This window comes from Phoenix dactylifera, chromosome 12 (genome assembly GCF_051530095.1).
Source record: "Phoenix dactylifera cultivar Ajwa chromosome 12, Ajwa_hap1_PhDact_Kaust_v1.1, whole genome shotgun sequence".
In the NCBI taxonomy this organism is placed as follows: domain Eukaryota; kingdom Viridiplantae; phylum Streptophyta; class Magnoliopsida; order Arecales; family Arecaceae; genus Phoenix; species Phoenix dactylifera.
The window spans coordinates 8,304,005-8,326,909 of record NC_143201.1 but is presented as its reverse complement, the minus strand read 5'-3'; the positions used below and the strand labels follow the sequence as shown (position 1 = coordinate 8,326,909).

General features: G+C 35.1%; 2 protein-coding genes across 9 annotated transcripts in view; one reads left to right on the top strand and one right to left on the bottom strand.

The window, feature by feature from the left end:
• Positions 1-2,551: 2,551 nt before the first annotated feature.
• Positions 2,552-4,499, bottom strand: LOC103715401 (putative glycosyltransferase 2). Its single transcript, XM_039116562.3, has one exon. It carries the CDS (start codon positions 4,310-4,312, stop codon positions 2,918-2,920), a length of 1,395 nt encoding a protein of 464 aa, XP_038972490.2. The 5' UTR covers positions 4,313-4,499; the 3' UTR covers positions 2,552-2,917.
• A 4,421-nt stretch (positions 4,500-8,920) lies between these two features.
• Positions 8,921-22,905, top strand: part of CYP71 (cyclophilin71) — a 28,436-nt gene continuing 14,451 nt past the window's right edge. For 5 of the 8 annotated variants that reach the window (XR_605379.5, XR_015971838.1, XR_605378.5 and 2 more), the window contains exons 1-6: positions 8,923-9,277; positions 9,531-9,616; positions 12,225-12,313; positions 16,947-17,186; positions 17,293-17,414; positions 20,444-20,519. Coding sequence is in view for 4 of the 8 variants with exons in the window: in XM_008803014.5 (XP_008801236.1) it covers positions 9,123-9,277; positions 9,531-9,616; positions 12,225-12,313; positions 16,947-17,186; positions 17,293-17,414; positions 20,444-20,519 (768 nt within the window). In the remaining 4 variants the exon portion in view is untranslated. Of the gene's footprint in view, positions 9,278-9,530; positions 9,617-12,224; positions 12,314-16,938; positions 17,187-17,292; positions 17,415-20,443; positions 20,520-22,905 lie in introns of all 8 variants that reach the window. The other 3 variants (XR_015971839.1, XM_088708229.1, XM_008803012.5) reach the window with 2 other exon arrangements.

Below are 22,905 nucleotides of genomic sequence, written 5' to 3'. Positions count from 1 at the left end.
TGATCAGTTTCATTATTATTATGGCTTTGACTCATCTGGATATATTCTGCTCAATAAGATAGCTATGTCGCCATCATTTCCCTCTTCATCGAAGTACTCTGTCTTTGATAAATCGTTCGCAAATGCCACTCATCATGAGATTTGCTTGTGACATTTCCTACAACTTGAAGTACAGCTGGAAAAAAATAATGTATAGCAGCATTCAAGTATGCAGATCAACATGTATTCCACTATCAGATCAACAGATTTTGTAAGCACAATTACCAATCACCCAACACAGAAAAATATTGTTTTAGGAAAGGAAGCAAAGGATGTACATTTTCATGAATTTCCATGCTTGTGTCTGTACGAATGAGATAGGGACAGGAGAGAGAAGTAGATGTAAACCTACATCTTTCATGAAAGAAATAGTTGCTTCACAGTTTCAGCACTCACTCTGCCTTGTTGACCAATATCTGAGTTTCAATCTTGTCTTCAGATTTTTCAGATTTCACCTTGTAGCACATAATTTTCTCACCAAAACTTTTCCTTTTTGCCTCACTTTTCTTTCTTTGCATTAGCTGGAACTTCATGAACTATAGACGTATCTTACATTATTTGTCAATAGCAAAGTTTGTTTGCATCAGAAAGCAAAATCTAATACCTTAGACAAGTCTTCTTGATTATCATTCAGATGAAGTTATTCAAATTCTCACGAATCACAAGCACCAAGCATTAGTTACAAAGATGCACTATCTTCACATATGCCACCATTCATTCTAGCGCAATATTAAAGAGTGAAGATAAATGGTTGCAGAGAAGCAAAAGAGCATAAAAGATATCATCATTATTTCTGTTTGCAGATCATAAGGCAGCTCTGGCTTACAATTAGCATAACAATACATTAGGCTGTCATTTGGTAGTGCCAAAATTGTAAGCTGACCAGATCGAGTGTAGCTTTAAGAAACCTTCTTTTAAGAAACTCCTCTCTGACTACATAAGAAGATGATAAATTTGCATACTGGTGCTCTATTGTTCAATTCTACATCACCAGGGGCGGAGCGAAGGGATGTTCTAGCGGGATTGCATCCCACCTAAACAATCTGAAAAATATATGTGGGATCTCTTTCCTGTTCCAAATAAATACTCTTCTTTGACCTCGAAGAATTCAAAGGTTTCCATTACATATGCCACCCCTCATGCAGAAAAGGAAGTGTTTGAAGTTCTCGCTGACATTTTTTTGAATTGGGCAGTTATAACTGCAAATCCATAAGATATCCCATCTAAAGCAAAAAAGATTATTAAACCAGTGGATGGATCATGGGAAGAAGAATGGCAGATTGGGAGGTTAATCATCTATTTACTTAATTGGTAACCTTAATGTGCAAGGAGTTCCTTCACAAAACAAACAACAAAGTATCCCCTTACAATATATGTTTTATTTTAGATAAAGAAACCTAACTTGTTTTGTCTTTAGCTGAGAAAATACTGTTGCAAGGGGTTTGATAAGATGACAAGCAATGGGAAGCCAACCTATAGATGCTACATAAAAGGAGAGGGATTTATAGTGATTTTTCTTCCTCTTATGCAGGAGTCAAATAAGATTAAGAAAAAAATTGGGAAACCCCCCCCCCCCCCCCCCCCCCCAACACACCGCCACCCAAGACAAGAAAAAAGAAAAGAGGACACCAAAAGGACAATTTTCAGGCTCCGCCCCTGAACAGGACACATACTATATCACATTTTGGCATGAAAAGACATGAGCAGAGAAGTACACGAAAGATTTAGATAGAAATATAGCATCCTTAACTTTGATCCATTAGACAAAAAAATCTGCATCAACATGGAACAAAAAAGTTAGGTAAAAGATAACAGTGTTGACAATAAGCATGACAACCTAAAACAGAATCAAATAAAACAAGAAAAGTTATGATTGTAATATACTAGTATATATGGAGAAACATGTTACGAAATACTGCATCATCAAAATGAAACATATTATGTATTCCTTTTATATCCATATTTAGTATAAGACAAGGTTGGTTACAGCAAACTAAAAGATCACCACACCTTATTCAACAAAATAAAAGAAAGAAAACACACTGGCAAAGCATCCAAAAGGACAACTAATTACCTCCCAATTGCTGCTTTCAAAATCACATGCATTTGACTTATAGAAAAGTATAGGAAGAATCCAGTTAGGCATGAGTCATCTTCAAAAAAAAAATTAGAGATGGTCCAAAATTATGCTTATGAACAAGTAAAGAAGGCCTCTGAAGGAGAAAGGCTTAGTTGTACAACATGTGCATTTCACAAAACAAAGTTGCGAAATAGGTCTTGTAAAGGCTTCAGCTGACTGGAAAGTTTACAGTGATGAAGAAGATTTCAAGAAGTTGACCTTAATAGAAAAAATATGTGTCACTTTATATAATAATGCTAGATATTTTTCTTCCCCCATAAATTTGAAAAACATGATCAAAATTCCGAGACAATTTGTACGTAAGATGACATTAAGAAAGACAATTAAAAAAATTGTCTTTAAAAAAAGAACCATATCGTCTCTTGACTTGAATTTCAAATATGAAAACATAACTTTGTGTCCACAAATTGATATAGATAGAAGAGAATTAGTTGCTTTTCACAGACTGATCATGAATCATTTACTCAGTATACATGAATGATTTAAATAATTTAATCAGAACATTTGAAGATATAAGAGAATTCCCTCGCTCCCTCCACCTTATATCCTCCTTGATTGGAATCCCCAAAATGAATTTAACAACCAAAAAGTTCAATGCTATCCAAAAAACCAAAAATGTTGCACCTTGAAGTTTAAAATTACATAACCAGTGAAGTTGATCATCATACAGCGCAACTGAAGTCACGAAGCTGCCCTGAGACAGCAGCAGGACTAGATTTTGTGGCCAACCTTGCTTGATTACCCAATAGATACCTTGGCTTGGAGATTTAGCTGGTCCTTGAATTCCAATGGTCTTGCTGTCTGATTCCTAGTCCTCTTGATGCTGGGGCTCGACAGTCCCCTGTGTCCAAATCCATACCAACGAAGCACCTGGTTGTCAGCGAAGTTGAAGGCTCTCTCCATACTGCCGAGGCACCTCTCAACAGGGTAATCCCCATAGCTGCCACATGGTTTGCACCCGACAAAGTGTGTTACGAATGGCCACCTCCCATCCCCGAGCCCTGGGTGGTGCTTCTCCATCATATCCTCATATTTGTCCACCAGTCCAACCCAGAATCCATGGAGGAAGTATGAATTCTCAATGTAAACCTTGTCCGACCAGCGATCCTGCTGCGAGATAAGGAGGTAAATCAAAGCAGACTGGTCATCGGCTTCAAATGCCGGCCGGCCCTTGAGGTTGGCAGTAAGCACCCGACCAGCCTCCTCTCGAACAGGGCCCTTGGGGCCCATCGGCGCCCACGCGTCGAGTAGGTCGAGCGACCACTGGCAATTGCGGAGGAGGAAGCTGCCCGTGTTGAGGGCGATCCAGGAGCGCTGCTCGAGGAGGTCCGGATAGCCATGGATGACGAGGTTGTGGGCGTCGTAGCGGGACAGTGGGATCTCGAAGGCCATGTCGGTGAAGAGGGCGTCGCTGTCCATCCACCAGATCCACTCTACCTCTGGGTGGGAAAGCAAGAGGAGGCGGATCAGCGGGAGCTTGGCCCAGTAACCGGCGAGCTCCCAGTCCAGATGAGCCATGTTGTAGACGATCTCGATCCCGTGGATACGGCAGTAGTCGATCTTGTTCTTGGTGCCCTTCAGGAGGTAGTGGTCGCCGATGGGATTGTCGCAGGGGCCGGGCGGGGATCCGGTCACTAGGAGTATCCGGGGCTTCCCGGCGGCTATCCGGCTCGAGAACTCCGGGTGATCCGCCAGCGACCGCCGACGCTGCTCGTCCCAGTCGGAAATCTTGGGGCCCAGGGTGTAGTTCTTGGCGGGGGCGGTGGTGGAATTGGCTGCGGCGGAGGCGGTGGAATTGGAGGCGGCGGAGGCGGTGGAATTGGAGGCGGCGGAGGCGAGGAGAGGCTCGTCGTCGGGATCGGAGTGGGAGCGGATCTCGCGGAGGATGCGGTCGATGTCCTCGACGACCTTCTGGTCGGAGTCGGAGTCGGCGTCGGCGGGGCCGGCGAGGTTGCCGACGCCGATGGTGCCGCGGAGGACGAGGATGGTGACGAGGCCGCAGAGAACGGTGATCTTGAGGTTGTTGAAGGTCTTCTTGAAATGCCGCCGGCGGGACCTGCCGCCAGCTCGGGCGTTGGGGAGGCCGGATCGCTCCCTCGCAGGCGGCTTGAATTCGATCCCCTCCAGGCCCATTTAATTGGTGTCCTGGTTCGCGGTTCCGCAAGGAATTCTTCTACAGCCGTGGAGATGGAGAGAGGGATGTTTCATCGCGGCGCTGAAGTGGGGGTTTTCCCTTGTTTTTTATGCGAGAGAGGGGTTTTGACACTTACGTGACCATTCCCTGAAACGAACATGGCGCCACGGGGAGCGATCACGGCCCGTATTGACCACAAAGCCAGCTCAGAATGTAGAATTGAATTGGAAAATATTTGTGCTAACGTGGTTTCGTGGATCCGCATAACAATCTGGGTCGATCTATTATTTTTTTTTTATCGGTATGGTTATGTATCGACTTATATTATTTTTTTATTAGTATAATTTTATCAAAATAATTTAAAAAACACACAAGAATATATTTATTATTTTTTATTAGCGGCGGTCTGTATTACTTTTTCAACATAAGGTGTGCATATGCACTCGCATAATCCCCAACCAACAATTACTGAATGAAAGAAATAAATAAATATTTTTTTCTCTTTCTTTTGTTTTTTTTCTTCCAACAGAGTATTGACTAGAAATATAATCAACCTTATCATTTAATAAAAGTGAACATGTTTTCTTTGCACCATTTGATTTAGTGCATTCTGATATGTGAGGATTTTCTTCAATCTCTACAATTAAAAGTTCTAGATGTTGTGCTCTATTCATTGATAATTATTCCTGTTGTACATAGATCCTATTTGGAGGAGCTATTGGCAATAAAACTTTTGGAAGTAAAGCTGTTGGAAGTAGAGTTTTCTAAAGTAGAGCTTTTATAAAAAGTTGTTGTTTGATAACTACATTTTTAAAGTGTTGTGGCACTTTAATATATGTTTGAAAAATAAATTGAGAAAGTAATTTTGTATAACAAAATTATCATAAAGGCATTGCATAGTACTATACAACAGACTATAATAAAATATACCATACATTAATACATAAATATTTAATATAGTATACTATTATTGTAATATAATATTATATTATTATAATATAGTAATATAATATTGTATACTATAACATAATAATTTAATATAATATTAAATTATTTAACATAATATATCAGTATATTATGATATAATTAATATTATATTATATTTATAGTGTAATATGATAATAAAAGCTTTTATTCAAATAACTTCCCACTCCTAGATTTCTAAAGTTTCCAACCCGTATAACAGATTGATGCCCAGATGAGGTTTTGTAGCTTGGGATTGAAGAGACAAAAAAATAAAGCCTCGCATGTTCCAAAATCTAATTGCATGTTCATCTAACTACTCTGATATTCCTATGCTTGATTAGCAATAGTGCATGTAATAAGGACATGATTAATGATAAGGAACGGAGTTTCCGACATTAGACCCACCGAACTGGAACAGAATAATGGTTGTATCCCTCTCGAGGTATTGTCTGCTTCGGGGTTACTTACGCACCCTGAGACAGTTTTGCTCCACAAAAGGTGCCTCGTGAGGGAAAGAATTTTTTCCTCCATTTAAGGCACAGACTTTTCTATGATTCAGTCGATATGGGACTAAGTCCGAAATCCTTTATTTCCACAATAATTAATATCCTAAATCATACATATGCACAAATTGCAATCCATGTCCTGGGGTCATAGAAACTTCCTTTCTTGTATTGTAATAGTTCCTCACAAGGTAACCTCTTCCACCAGAAGAATTTGGTCCATGGTGATGTTTTTAACGACCAAATCCGTGAGAAGGATTCATGCTATTGCATCTGTCTTGATGGTTTGAGCAGCCTCTATAGTTCCTTGACATTGATTGGCCTTGCAAGTTCTCTCCTGAGCATAATTTATTATTCAACTTTTCCATTGGTTCCGCCATAGAAGATACCACTTGGACCAAATCTGGTGAAATGAAATTGGATAGCAATGCCTGGCTCGGTCTAGCCTTCAAGCATATTTTCCAAGCTTGCTCTTACTAGAGCTTGGAGCATTAAGTTGGGCCTTAGGTACATAAATATTTTATATTTAAAAAATATTTTAAAAAAGTTAAAACTAATTCAAAATAATTTTATTATTAGTTTACATAACAACAACAATTATCAATTAAGTTTAGAGATACATCAAACATAAATAAATAAAACAAGCAAAGTGAAAAAATCGGGTTGGGCCGGGCTTTAATACCTAAGCTTGAGCTTGTCCCGTTTATCCAATGAGTCCATCTTTTGTTTATCTTTTAGGTCCGTCGTCTCGACATGTCTAAATCTTTAGCCTTGTCCAAAAGACTTTGAGCTTAGTTTTTAATTTTTTTCTAAGATATTCATGATTAGGATATGGATTATTTAGATAAAATATGAAACTGTGTTATTTATCTAACTTTATTTTTCTAAAATTTGACAAATACAAAATTTGACAAATAGAATTTAAAATTATATATATAATTTTTTGCATGTAAATCCTTCTAAATATATGAAATTACACGAATATCCTCGTAAAATTACTATTTGCATGCATATCCTTCTTTTTTTCCTTTTTGCATATATAGTACATGTTAACGTCGTTAAAAAATAAATGGCTTAAAATTAAAATGACTAAAATACTCTTATGGGTAGATATGCAAAAAAAATAATAAAAATATACATATAAATAGCAATTTTACGAGGATATTTATATATTTTCTCATATTGAGAAGGGGTATACATTCAAAAAATCTATAAAAAAAAAAAAATCAAAACTTGGTTAAAATTTACCAAATCTTTTATGATACAGTTCGTTCGACAAGTCAAAAAAAGATCAAGTACATTGTCAATTTTCTTTTTTAAGATCTTGATTCAATCAAGTTAGAATATTGGGCGATTATTTTGGTAATGTTATTCTTTATTTGATTTTAATATAATTATGATTATTGAATCTATGATATCTACATATTCTTCATTATTTTTATAAGATTAAAACATCTCAAATTTAAATTAATTATAGATGCTTAGATTAGTAAAATAGTTTTTAGTAATTTGTTTTTGAGGCAAGAATTTTGTAAAAGCAACATAATTTATTCTATAAGAATTGATATTAATATAATTTAATCCTTTTTGTTATTTTTATTAATAAATTATCTTTACTAAATTTTGATCATGTTTAATTAGATTTTTTAAAGTGTATATCCTCATAATATATGCATAATTACATGAATACCTCACAAAGTTATTATTTGGATGTATATCCATATAAAGCTTTCTTTTTGCATGTCTACCCATAAGGGTATTTCAATTATTTTAATTTTAAATCGTTTATTTTTAACGGTATTAGATGGTATGGGTATACATATTAAAAAAAATAAAAGTAAGATATATATGCAAAATAAGTATTTTATGAGGGTACACATACAAATAGCAATTTTACGAGAATATTCATACAATTTTATATATTTTAGAGGGTATACATGCAAAAAAATCCATATATACATATACACACACACACATATACATATACATACATATATATATATACACACACACATATACATATATATATACACGCGCGCGCGCGCGCGCGCACACATACATAGACACACACACACACACACATATATACACAAACACATACACATATACATATACATATATAAACATATATATATGTGTGTATGTGTATGTATGTATATATATATATATGTATATGTATATGTGTGGGTGTGTGTGTGTATATATATGTATTTCTATAATACTATTATCTAAAAGATATAATGAAATATATATGGTTGCTTTATAGTTCCAACGTGGTTTTATACTCGAATTTAGCAGTGTGCTCCAGTTTCTAGCTTTCTTTGATAGTTGAGGTCTCACTAGGTAGCGCATACAGGAGAGAACCATCATGTGGAATATATATGTTCCACTTGTGAAGAGATGCAACAATAACTCAACAAATTGAATAACAAGCCTTTTTTACTTTCTCCAAAACATCGACATACCCTTTTTTGCGAACATATCACCTTGCAAAGAGAGTACAAGTTTTCTTGAGAGCTCTTAATTTTTCTATGACTATTTCAAAACTATCAATACAAAAATAACACTTAAGATCTTGAGACTTATTTATGATGTATTAATTCATTCTACTTGTGTAGAAACATAAATGCATGACTCTAATAGCTATAACAATAATTAATAAATGTGAAATTTTGAAAGCTATGATATTAACTAATAAATACAGTCTGAAGGCTATCACATTAATTAATATCTAAGTTTTTTTCATCTACTAGGTTTTTTTTTTTTTGCATAATACCCTTCTAAATATGTAAAATTGTATGAATATTCTTGTAAACTTTCTATTTACTTGCATATTCTTATAAATGTTTTTATTTACATTTCTACCTATAAGGATATTTTAGTTATTTTAATTTGAAACTGTTAATTTTTTTAAGAGTATTAGATGATATAAGTGCATATACAAAAATAAAAAAAAATAGAATAGCAAAATAAATATTTGACGAGAGTATACATATAAATATTAATTTTAAATAATTATTTATGCAAAATTTGGTATTTAGGAGGTATTTATGGAAAAAACCCCGTATATTTATATCCCGATTTCCTAACGCATGTTCGGTGGAATTCAAATATTTGTATATCCTGATTGCGTAACTTATGTCGGTCGAATTCAAACCTCGAAAATAGACATAATTGCCCTTGCAATGCAAGGGGAGTTTTCCTTTACTGGTTCTAAAGCCCTCGCTCTCTTTGGAACCCTAGACTCGTCCTCTCTTCCTCGCATAAGATTTTCTTTCGAAACGACCCTCTCCACTCCTCTCGATCTCTCCTCTTCCTTCCCGCTTGTCGATCCTTTACAATGGCGGATCACCAGAACGGGAATCCACCTGTGGATCCACCGGAGAACAACGACGAGGAGCCGATGATAGGACCCGGCCCCGCCCTTCGCCCGCGCCCCAAGCGCCCTCTCCAGTTCGAGCAGGCCTTCCTCGATGCCCTCCCCTGTGCTCACATGTAACACTTCTCCATCCATCTCTATGTCGCCTTTCAAAGAATAACTGAATTCTAGGGTTTCTGATCCGGCCCTGCTTCTACGGGCTGTTCTGCTTAGCGAGCACTTAATTTATGCACTTCGCTTGTAAGCCAATGGTAGCAACAACAAATTGCTCCGTAATCCAAGAAATAATTACTAGATTTCTCGCGAATAGTTATCTATTTTGTGAAGGTTAGCCTTTTCTCCCCTCTATAAATGCGAAGCTTCTTGCAGGTATGAGAAGAGTTACATGCATCGAGATGTGGTCACTCATGTTGCTGTGTCGGCCGCAGACTTCTTCATTACTGGAAGCATCGATGGTGCGCACTCGCCAGCTATCTGAGTTCATCTGTCTCTAAAACAGTATCAATATTCAGTTCTAGAATATGTAACTTTGTTTCACATTTTGTCTAACTTAATGGTTATTATTTGGCTATGACGGGAGCTGTTATGACTTATGGTTTTGCCTGTTTTTATTTAATTGAACTTGAAACTTGTCTGGCTTTAGTCGTCTGTTTTGTCTAACAAAACGGGCTTATGGTTGTCAAGTTACATAATTTCATGTTACTCGAGATTTTTTTTTAAAGAATAATTTCTATTTGTTTTGCTATAACACTAGACACCAATTAAATTATGACAGGATTTTCTACAATGAACATTCTCTATATGAGGGAAACTTATAACCCATACACCTCTAAATAACTGAAATCGGTAGTAAATACAATTGGAGTCGGTTCCAAGTGTCCATGTTCATAATTCTGGAATATACTACATGAATGTTTTGTTAAATTTAGTTTCTCACTTTGTTTAAAGTCGGGGAATTTAATGATAGGAGAATATTTACGCATGAAAAACCCTTTTTAATATTAACATCTGACTCTAAAATAATTCACTAGTAGTTTGCTTGACTAAATTGTGCTCGTGCTTTAATTATACACTGCCATCAATTATGAATATTATAGTAGAAGATGGAGTCTGAGGTGGCATTTTTTGCTGTAACTGTATTCAGGCTCATGTACTTTCTACAAAGTTTCTTTTGTCTATTTCTCTTGATTTTGTTGGAATTAAGTTTTCGATTGCTGGTATTTTCATAAACAATGAGTTACAAACTTCCTTCTGTCTTGCTAAACAATGTTCAGTATTTTTGTCTACTTCCAAGAAAGGAGAATTGATAGTTTATACAGAACTACTTTGTCAATTATGATGCTTCTATGTGGTATGAAGTCAAATACAACAACAACCAGTAGGTTATTAATGATGAGCATTTCGTCGATCATTTAGTTTTTATGTAATATTTTGTATCAAAATAGAATGAAAAGTTTGCGGGAATGAATTGTGCACAAAGTTAATAATGAAATTCTTGAAGTACATAAACTTGTCCTCCAATATATCTATTCCATGGTTAAAAAAATACTACATGTGAAGAAAATTCCAAGGGCATGTTTGATGTCGCTTCTGCTTTTAAAAGGTCAATCTCAAAAATCACATTTACTTGATTTCTTAAACAAAAACTACTTTCTGGTGTATTTGGTATTTGGTTATCACATTATTCTAGAACGATTTTTTTGTGAGTGAGGTTACCATGTTAATGTTGTTTCTACTTCAAGAAAGTTCTTCTCACATAAGGAGAAGCCAAAGCTAGGTTTCTAGCTTCTCCTAAAAGCACTTCTTAAACTTTTCCTTCTTGTAAAAGCACTTCTTGGAAATCATTATCAACCACTTACTTTTTTTCTAGGTAGCACTTTTTTCTTTAGTAGTTGCAAAAATAGTTTCTTTAAGAAACGCCAAACACAGCCTTAGTTTCTGTAGGAATTGCATTTTTATTACTTCAAAATTTACAAAAGAACTTGGTCTAAGCAAAACCAAACTTGTCCTAACTGCCGGAGGAAAGAAGTCTAGAAAAGACTATACAACTATTAAATTGCATATTGTAAGTGCAACTATTCTAAACTATGAGTTCCATTTTTTTACCAAAGGATGAAGTGTAAGAAGCATGGAGCAACTTTGAACTGACTTAATTCATGCTCATCAAGATTAAAATACCGTGGGCTAATATAGTATTAATATCTAGTCTGCAACATAATCCTAGATTTAGTTGGGTGTTGTGTGAAAAATGTAGTAGAGAAGTACATTATCATCTTATAATCAGTGAGAAAAACTGCATTAGCGCAGACAAGAGGGGCTTTAGATTAGTACAACATCTTATCCTTGCTGTTCAGCAAGCTATTTTTCTCTCTTATTTGTGAGATTGCATGATACTACCTTTGTTGGCTAGTGAAAAATGGGATAACTGTACAAAAGAGTAAGGAAGACCAGTACATGCTGCCTCTTCTTGGCTGCTAGGCACTTACGTATTTAGAGAGAGCTAAATAACCTTGTCCGGTGAATAAATTTATGTTATTGTTTAGACTGCAGCAGTTTGCTTATTGATATTTTTAGTTATCTATTATTAGTTGCTAAGCAAGTTGTTCTGGAGGCATTCAAGTTCCTCTGATTCAAATGCTGATTCTGTGAATAAAATAGCAAAAGAAACTAAGAGACTTACTGATTGGACTAGATTAATAAAATTACAGCTAGTTGCATTTTTTTGTTACGTTTTCTGATGTTTGGTTTGCTAAATAGAAACTCAGTGGTTTCATCATTTCATGAATATTGCCCTTTTAAGATGCCTTTGCTGAAACCTGAAAAAACATGAAACAAAAAAGGGTGCCTTTGCATTTGTTTTCAAAATCATGCAAAGAAATTTATTTAGTCTGATAGAGGACATTTTCTTTATTTTTTCATTAGAGGTGTTAAAATTTTCATGTTTAGGAAGTTTTTATGTATGGGATGTTCAGGCTTTTCTCCCTCAAGTCCCTAACTTGTTTGCCATGTTTCATTGTGCCTCCATTAGAATGCTGATATGTTCCTCTACATTTTTCGTTTTAGGGCATCTGAAATTTTGGAAGAAGAAGGCTATTGGGATTGAATTTGCTAAACATTTCAGATCTCATCTTGGTCCCATTGAAGGCCTGGCTGTGAGTGGTTATCTGGCTGTTTATTGTCGCTTGCAGAGAACTAGTCATTCATATGATATATCTTATGCTATAGTTAGCGTAACAAAAACCGTAATCTTTTTTATTGTCCAGATGCTTTAATCCTGGAATTGTTAATGCTTCCTTAGAGTTTGAAAGTGCAGTGGAAGAACCATTAAAGTTTATCACTCAAATGATTGTGAATTTTTATGTTTAATGCGTTTTTTGGTATTCAAGCTTTTGGGTATTTTGGGAACCTTTGCCAGAAATATTTAACATTTTTAGTCTAAAGATTGAAGTGTTATGATGCCACTAAATGTTACTTGATTAGTCTATTAAGGTTTTACATCGTGAAATTAAAAATATTTCAATTTTAAAATTGGAATAAGCATGCATCTCTTTTAATGTATGGACTATGGAAAACTCAAACACAGGAAACTATTTTGGTTTCAAAATATGTCTATCTTGTAAACCTTTGGTCATGCCTTCAAATCCTTTTCATATTTAGCTAGTATAAGAACTTAGGGATGCTAATTTTTGACCAAGACCTGCGAAGCAGCCTGAACTCACCCAGAATAAATGGGTTTCCATGAGGATTTGTTGTTAATTAGGATGGGTTTGGGTTAGCCAAGACCAACTTGATTATAGATGGGTTTGTTTGGGTTTGGATTTGCCCTCCCCCCCCCACCCCCCCCCCCCCCCCACCCCCAACACACACACACACACCCCACAACCCAATGGGGCCTCATCGGTTGGACTAACCTTTAAAACGTATTTCTAGGCTTCCAGGATAGTGGTAATAGTGCACTGGCCATAGGCTAGTTAATGCAGAATTCAAGTAATTAGGAAAGTTATGCAATTAATGGTTTAGGAAAAAATGCTGAAGAGAAAAGTGAAGTGCGTAGTGTACGTTTAGGGTTTACTGTTTTTGTAGTGTACGTTTAGGATTTACTGTTTTTTCTTCTTTGCTTAAAATTTCTCTCGTCTCTCTTGCTTTATTTGGATGCATAGCCCTAGATCCCTTCTTTTCATCCCTATTTTGTTTACTTGTTTTAGGTGTATGACTGACAAGTGAAGACTTATAATGGGTTGATGGATTGTGTATGGGTCCATATGAAATAAGTGGGTTCGCTATGGGTTTAGTTTTCTAAATCAGATTATATGCACTGGTTATGATTATGTATCATAAAAAAAGCACTGGTTATGGTTGAAACTTTTGACCCAACGCAAATTCGACCAGATCTGTGCCTGACTTGACCCATTGCCACCCTAATAAGCACTAGAAGTAGATCATCCTAAAACCTATACTTTATATTAGAGCCTTATCCAAACTCTCTCATATTCAGCTTGTATGCAGTTTAAGAATAGATCTTATCTTGTGAACAGTATACCTTAGCGACACTTTTACATAAATCTTGTCTTTAGTGATTTAATGAAGAGCAACATAAATGTGGAATAAGCTACCATATATATGGAGTTGATGAGCGGACAGATAAAGGTGATCATAAGGATATATCTTCCCATGGTATGTATGTGGATATAAAAAATTATAAATGGCTTGACACAGCAAAAACTTGAAATATAGATAATTATCCTTTCACATTGCCATAAATAAAAAAAAATTAACAGTGTAGTCCATAATTCTGTATTGTTGCTTTTGTGTGTGCATGCAAGTGTGCATGTGTATGTATTTGGCTTTGAAGGAGTTATTTGGTCTTAGTGTGTTAGAACATTGTGAAAAGCTGGTGGTGTGATCTTAGAGTGGCTGACTACTATAGTGATGTCAATTTAGATATTTGTAAATTTTGGCTGCCTAGTTCATTAACTAGAGGACTTATTTCGTGACATTACACCTATGAGAGACAGAAAAATTCTCTAGAACAACAAAAGATGGGTTGCCTACAGAAACAGAGAGTAACTAATGAAAGAACAACTCATAACTGATCCTTGAACATTAAGACTAAACTCATGGTCGAAAAGGAGCTAAGATACAAACAACTCCTCATGGCAACCCCCAAACATCGATCTTGTGGATGCTGTTAACTACACGCAAAGAAACATATCACAGTAATCAACTTGAGTAGATACAATGTACAACATCTGGATCCTAGATACAGTTAACAGCATCTAGATCCAGTCATAACTGGGTTTACTTAGATACTTTCTATCCTTTTGATAGTAAGTTAGATTCGTCAAGTCTGTTGTTATGGTATACACTCAAGGTGAACCATTGGATAAAATATGCCTTCAAGTAGAAAAATAGAAGTGCAAAACAATTCTAAAATACAAGTGTCAATTTGAATCCACATCTAGTTTTTCTTTTCGAAACCAGGTATGGAATAAGGTTCATGTCTTATTCTGTATTAGACTTCCTTGAATAATGAATTGAGGAAAGAAATTAAGAAAGAATGAAGAGATAACACATAGATAGGTGGTACAATATAGGTGAGCATAGATAATAAAAAAATATGGAAAGAAGGGACCAAAAAAGGTGCAGCTTGCTCCGTGCATGTGGTCTAAGAGATGGATAAACTTACTTTGTTTTTATCCTAAGCCACTTCAAGGTGTTCATTGGCTTACTGGATACTGGAGTCTGGGCATATTCTCAAATGCCAAATCTGGTGATGCAGGCTGTGAAGGGGAGATATAATAAAATGTTATAATTGATCACACATGGAGCATATAATTAAGATGGATTGCATTTGTGGGTGGGAAATCATGGCCTCCAAGTGGGAGTCTGGGTCTCACCATGACTGTACTTGTCTTTTTTCTGCAGTTTTTAGTGCCGGATTGCTATGATTGGCTGATTAGTTCAGCTCGAAGGATTCATTTTAATGGTTAGAATGTCTGCAATCAAATCAGAGGGCTGTGATTGGTCTGTAAAGAAATTTATTTGTGTTTCTATATATAGCATAGATGTGGTAAATACACACACACACACATATATATTCAAGAACATTGATTTGGAATTTTTACAATGCAATCAAGTCATTCAAATGTTCAAGTGCTGTTAGTTGGGAGTATATCAAATTCAATGCTATCATCTTGATTAGTAAAAGACATTCTTACGTGGTTTTTCTTTTCTTTCTTTTTTTTGTTTTTTTTTTTTTGGGGGGGGGGAGATGGGGTGTGGGGGTGGGCCTCCGCCTATTTTAAGAAACCTTATGCAGTCATGCCTCTTCAACTATTGCACTTGGACAAGTGATTGGCATATTCTTTTTGTTGTAACAATCTAGAGCTGAAAATAGATTTGAGTATTGGTACACATTGATATCCACTTCTATTCAGTAAATACAAATATATATTTGAATACCATATGGATTCTTAGGCTTTTACCTGTACTTTAAAAAAAAATGTGGGTTCAGTTTTAATGTTAGTGATATCAATATTTGTCGAAAACAAACACTTAAATGAATCAAAGATATGGATGATATAACTGATGATTCATTGTCAAATAGGTTGGCATGTTAGTCCACTACACACCCATTTCTAGGTTAGTTAACCTATTCTTCGAGGGAGTCATTAGTTTTTTTTTTTTTTGATTTTTTTTTGTCAAAACTTGTCTCTTATACGTCAGACGTATTTCTTAAAGTATTAATCCAATATGAACTTGCCATCTTAACTCAGTGGTTGTGCAGTGACCTGGGATCAAATCATGCCTTCACCAAGGCTTGGGGGATTAGGTGTATTTGGGGCAGGGCTACCCCCCATTGTGTAGGGCCCTTTCATGAAAAAAAATAATCCAATGTCAGGAGGTTGCATGAGTTGACTATGAACTAGAGACCAAAATGATGGCAGAGGCAAGGGCACTTTCTCCGAGGTTGATACCTTGCTAATGAGCAGCATGATGTACATGGACCCCTCAAACCCGAGCCTATGTGATGGCACCTAATCTAGTAGGAATTTCTAGTCTAGTCAGGAAGAACTCTTATTGGGATTGGACTTGATTTACTAACAACTGTTGGACAATGAGTATACTGGTTCATTGGTGAGTATACTAGAACATTGGGGTGTGAGTCCTATTGGGATTGGTTTTGATTCACTAACAACTGTAGGACAATGAGTATACTAGTCCATTGGGGTGTGAGAAGTCTACTTGGCTGAGGTATCTCAATAAATATTTTACTCTCAACGACCAACTCTATGTTGTTCTTTACCCATATCTTGGATGCCCATGTACTTGGTCTGTTATGGTTAAAGAAACAGAGGATCGGCAGGCATTATATTTATTTTCATCCTTGCTTTCATCTCTCCTTGATGTAAACTTTGACCAGGCATAAGTGTTGCCATAATAACATTGATGCACTAGAACGCAAATATTTGTTTCTACCAAAATCATAAGAGCCCCATGTCAAACTGCATGTAGCGAATAAGTGCGGAGACAATTGTATCCTGGAAATATCATATTGTTGTATGGCTGTACCCTAGTTTTCACTTTTTTTTTTTCACTTTGCTGCTTTTGGATGATGAGTTTTCTGCATCTTCGCTTGTGCTTCTTCCATTTTGGTTTAGTTTCTTCTTAAATGTTAACCCAATTGTAAGTTGTTCTGCACTTCGGCTGATCATTATGGTCTGTTTTCCGTATGTTTGCTATTATTTAAGCAGCTGTCAATTATGGTGTGGTTCAGTAATGCAGGTTAGTATTGATGGTTTATTTTGCTGTACAATTTCTAATGATCGGTCGGTGAAGATTTATGATGTTGTAAACTTTGATATGATGGTGATGATGCGCCTTCCATTTATTCCTGGTGCGGCTGAATGGGCTTATAGACAAGGAGATGTCAAAGCTAAGCTTGCAATTAGTGACAGAAATTCCTCTTTTGTTCACATATATGATGCACATGCTGATTCAAATGAACCAATTATCTCGAGAGAGGTAAATTATCCTTGTTACTACATATTCTTTTCAAAAATCCTCTAGGAAAGTCTAGCTTACTCAAATTTTGTACATATAATCCTATGTATCTTTTTCTCTTCTGCAGATTCACATGGGGCCAGTAAAAGTTATGAAGTACAACCACATATATGATATTATGATATCAGCTGATGCCAAAGGGGTCCTAGAATATTGGTCTCCCACTACACTCAAGTTTCCAGAGAATAGGTGTGTTCTTAATTGCTTTCGGTTATTTTGCTCTGCCATTAATCTCTGTCTTCTATTTATTACTGAATTGCTACATTAAAGAAATTTGTTCCATTTATGTAAACATAATTATTTTTGTAATTTGCTTGCAAATTTAGCTTGGGCTACTGAACTTTGTTTTTTCATTAATTTCTTTCTCCTTTTCTTTCTTTTATTGTGATTTTTTTGTTTTCATGACCACAAACTAACAAATGTTATTTACTGTATATTATGAATTCATTTTACTTGCAATGTGCATTTTGATTGTGCTAATATGCGGAATTTGAATTTTAAGAATGCATTTGAAGGATGCCTTGAAGTCATTAAGAGTTGATCTTGGAAAGTCTAAATTGTCCTTCTATATGGCTGTGCAACATAGACTCTCTCATCTCGCTCATATAATCTATTTTGGACATCCATGCATGAATCAGATACATGCCAAATACTTAGCTAGTTTGATTTTGTTGCAGCTTCTGGATATTGGTGGAGAGTTTTACTCTTCCCATGTTTCATCCTACTACGAAAACATTGAAAGTGGGCTTTCCTTGTTTTTAGAGCCTGATTAAAGATGTTGGTATTAAATAACTTTGCGAGATGTCATGTTTGTTATATCCTCGATATAATATTTGACTTTGGATGAGAAACATGTATTTTGAAACATCTTAATGAGCAAAATCTTTTAGTATTTTCAATTATAAAATAATTAAATTATATATTTCCTGCATGTCCTTTTTTATCTTGCTAAGTCAAATACTAGGATATCGGCCGAGCATGATTCTTGCATTCCATGGAAGGTTGAATTTTATAATCTATGAAAGCTTTTGGGTTCTCGTTTGAGAGACTTTTACTTGACTACAAGAGTTTTAACAAGACTCAAACTGAAAAATATTGGTTGGCTGGCTAGGTTAAGAAATAAAAGGTTTTAGATGACTAAGGGGGAGTCTTGGAGCTGTATTTTTGTCAAAATGGATACTCCGTGCTTCTTCTCCCCTTTCTCATTTAATATTATTTCAATTTGCCCTTTTGACTCTTCTTTCCTCTCTGTCCTTCCTTTCTTTCATTCACTATACCAAGTGCCAACATTTTGTTACGGGTTCTACTGAAGACTTATTTTAATCTGCAGTTTAAATTTGATGTTTCTGCAGAAATCAGCCCTTGAAAACTTGAGGTGATCCAAACAAAAGAAGATTTTTGATTACAAAGGAAACTGAATATGGATAAAGTTTGATTCTTTTTCATTTTCTGGTGAATGTAATATGCCTTAATATCTTTGATCCAAGTACACATATGCAGGGTATCCCAAGTGGGTCTGCTTTCTACCGGCTTCTTTTTGCAGAACATGGATTAGGGGTGTCATTGGTTCAAACTTGATTAATCTCGAGTTTGATCCAGCTTGATTTGAATTATTTTTGAGCTTTAATTTTGAGATCAAGCTTGATTTGTTGATTATTTGGTGGAGACTAATTCAAGTTTAATTTCAAACAGAGCTGAACATGGGCCTAATTGAGCAGCTTAATAACTGTAAATAAAACTAAAATCAATTTGAGCTTGTATCAGGCTTGTTTAGTACTTAATTCAAGCTCCATTCAAGCTCAAATTAAATCTTGGGTAAAGCTCGTATTAATATTAAAATAATGTAAACAAACAATGTCATAAAAGAAATACTCAATCATAAAACATAAATTTAGAAAAATAATTAAGTATACTATAAAATCTATCTTCTCTCCATAAAATTTAATATTTTGAGTAAGTTATCAATCAAAGCTTTTATGTGGTGTACTACCACCCACCCATGCACACATGCATATTCTTATAATTGTTTGAGCCTTATTGGGCCAAGCCTGATTGAGCCAGGCTAATTTTTGTTGACTTCAAATTCAATTAAAATAAAACCAGGCTTGATTTGAGCTTAATTTGTCCTGAACTCAATTGAAGGTTGAACTTTTTGGATCAATTGATAGCACCTGACATGGACCTTGTTCTTGAAAAAAATAAAATGATACTTATCTTATCTCTAGCAAAAAAAATTGCTCAACTTATGCAAATAATAGAAATATTATCTCATATCGATAGCTAATGTAGGCATACTGCAACTGAAATTCATTGGTCTCTTCTAGATCTGCTAATATATAAAGCAAAAGGCTTTGAAGCCTGCTTGTTAGAGCTTGAAGACATAAAAATGCACCACGCGCCTCCCAGTCTTGAAAACAGACATACTTTTACTTCTATTTTCTGCATGGGTGGTGGCCCCAGCACCGGGATATATTTTTATTCCCTAAGTTTTAGAATCCTGATGAAACAAAAACTTTTCAACTTCACTTGTCTAATTAATAATCTATTTCCTATGGAATGTTTAATAAAATGAACAACCTTCCTCGCATAGATTCTGTTGCATGATATTTTTTGAAATAAAATTATGTATTTATCTGTTTATTCACATGCTGAGTTCTAGTAATTTTGTAAAGTACGGATTTTGAGATCTTTTGTTTCTTGGATCAACTGACAGCGATATGGACCTTGTTCTTGAAAAAATTAAAGAAAACTCATCTTAACTTCATTAAAAGTTTGCTCACATTATGTAAACAATAGAAATGTTGTCGCATACCAATTGTTAATGTAGGTATACTGCAACTAAAATTCACTGGTATCTGCTAACATCTTAACCATATATCCTCTTTTAGCCTTTTAAGCATGCTTAATAGGATCAATTCTTTTGTGAATTTGACTCAGATTTTCATTGCTGTCCACCCTGGAAAGTAAAAATGTTTTCATGAAAAAGAAAACATAGTTTTATGGAGAATATTTCAGCCTGTAACATTCTTCATGATGATATTTATGCCTAAGCTTTGTCTTATTTGTTAATTATAAAATTTAGTTGTATAATTTCTGGATATTCTTTATGCCTTCTTTCTATTGACTGAAATGGGTCAGGGAGTTTTCTTTCTTTCCAGGTCATGTGTTTATGATGATTGTTTGATATTTGACTAATTTTCTCTGTTTACCGCATGCAGTGTGAATTTCAAGTTAAAAACGGACACCAATCTTTTTGAAATTGCCAAGTGCAAGACCACCGTCTCTGCGATTGAGGTAGTAATGTAGTATATTCAGATTTCTTTTGTATTTTAGCTTTCTCTTCTTTCTCCTTTTTAGTTGTTTTGGTTGGCAATGATAACTATGCCAGTTGACTTCCATTTCTTAATTCTGGTATTTTATGAGCGCACAGACATGTATTTTATGTCTTGTAGGCTGTGAAGGGTACTTCTGAAGCTTGATTACGCAACCAACTTTATCGCTAATGCAGTGTTTTCTCTTCCTTGGTAGCCTCTTTGGGGAAGAAAAGATTTTGATACTCCTCTTTGCTTTGTGGTTTTGCTTCATGCATTTAAACACTATATTTGCAATTGAAATTGGTGAAAGCAATCATTTTAATGGCAACCCAAATTGGACAAAAGAATTGTTAGGGTCCTGATTTTCCATCAATTTGCCTTTGTGACTATCTGCGTCTCTCTGTTCTTTTTCATATTCTAACATATATGATATCAAATAGTTCCTCTTGTTCTTAATATGTTGAACCATTTTAGTATTTCTTTTTTAAAATGAGTTCATTTTCGATAAAAAAAAACTCTACATGTTTAAGGTGATACATTGTTATACTGCCAACGTGTTTCACATTGAACATCAATCTTATGCGCCTTCAGTATAGTGGTTTAAAGGTGGAAAGAGTGGACCCCTTAATGAAATTTCCTGGAACCCCAGGACTACAATCAATATTAATTATGTCTTCCCTCAAGAAAAGAATATTAATTATATTATCCCACTTATAAGAATAAATCATGCTAGGAGGATTGTAATATATTCAAGTCAATCCACCATGATTGTCAGGATGGTTATACAATCATTTGTTGAACCTTGAACATTTAAATTGGTACATTTGAGGTAAAATATAGCTATCTGTGGTTCATCTAATAAAATACTAAATAGAATGATTTGACTAGTTGAATGTTACTGATTGATGCATATATAACTTAATGTGAATGTAACTTCAGCTCTTTGACTAAAAGGAGAGAAGATGGATGCAAGCAGGTATATTACTAGGTTAGATAACAATGGAGAAGCCAATGATGAGGACATGGTTGGACCACGGGAACTTGTTTATATAAAACTTTTAGGGTTAAGTAAGTAGAATAAAACCAGTCAAATTAAAACAACAATTTAACCTATCACTGTACAAAATATACTAGTTATTGTACTTCAATTTTATGATTAATTTGTGCATTTTAAATTTAATTTTCACACCAAATATTTGTTCATTCTTAAGATGTTTAATAGGCTAAACAGCTACTCAACCATGCAGACAAAAATGTATGATGCCTAAATAAATAAATGGTCATCTGCAGTTATTAGATTTATATGTGCATTTTAAATTCAGTTTTCACGCCAAACGTTTGCTCATTCTTTAGATGCTTAATGAAAGATAACCAGTTAACCACTTAGACAGAAACATATGATGTCTAAATAAATAAATAGCCATCTAACATTTCTGAGATTATCGTGTAAGTGGTTGGAGTTGCAAAATAATTTATTGGGCCACTCTTAAACTTTCAGTGACCATTATTGATAATCTATAATCCACTATGTCATGTAATTAATAATATTAAAAAACAATGTATTGTCTAGACAAACTCACACATGAAAGCAATATAAACAAAAAATTTATTACTTTCTCTTCACAAAGGTGCCTTCTGTTGGAATGCTGTGCTTCTATACCCTTTGTCAATCTTCTTGGTACTTCCCTTGCCACCATAGTATGTGGTGCCAAAGGAGCCATGAATATGCAACACTAACATAGTTCAATACCTTTGAGTTTTCGTTCTGGTTTACTTTATGGATTGTAGGGGTATCAGATATATATTTGTTAAGCACCTTTCCTTCTCCTCACCTCGTGCACCTTTGGTGCTCTTTTCATTCCTTCTGATTTAGAAGTGATTTTCTTTTCCATAAGAAAGTTTGGAGTCACTATATCCTAATTTGATTGATTTGGGAGAGGACATGATAAGAAGAATGAGAACTGTGAGAAAACAACCAACAAAAATGGTACTTCAAATGCTCTCAGCTGTGTATAACAGATCTGGGCTGTTTCCTTTATAAGCATTCGGATTCCTGGCCGGAAAGCTATTGAAATTTGATTCAGAGACCCTTATAATTGACAAAAGCCTCTTATGGTCAAGCACTACTACTCTAACTTTTAGAGAAATCCTACCAAGAGATGTACTATTCTCTACCAGAAATTTATGAATTGATAATTATCTGTGGTTTTTTTAGTTGGAAATAATGATTAGTTTTCAGTTTACATATGGATACCTGGTGTATCACAAGTGCTACTTATTCCTTTTGTTTTCTTATGTTAATTGTCATTATGGAGACTTGTTTACATGTCTATTTTGCACAGTAGAAGAAGATGAAGTTGCTATTC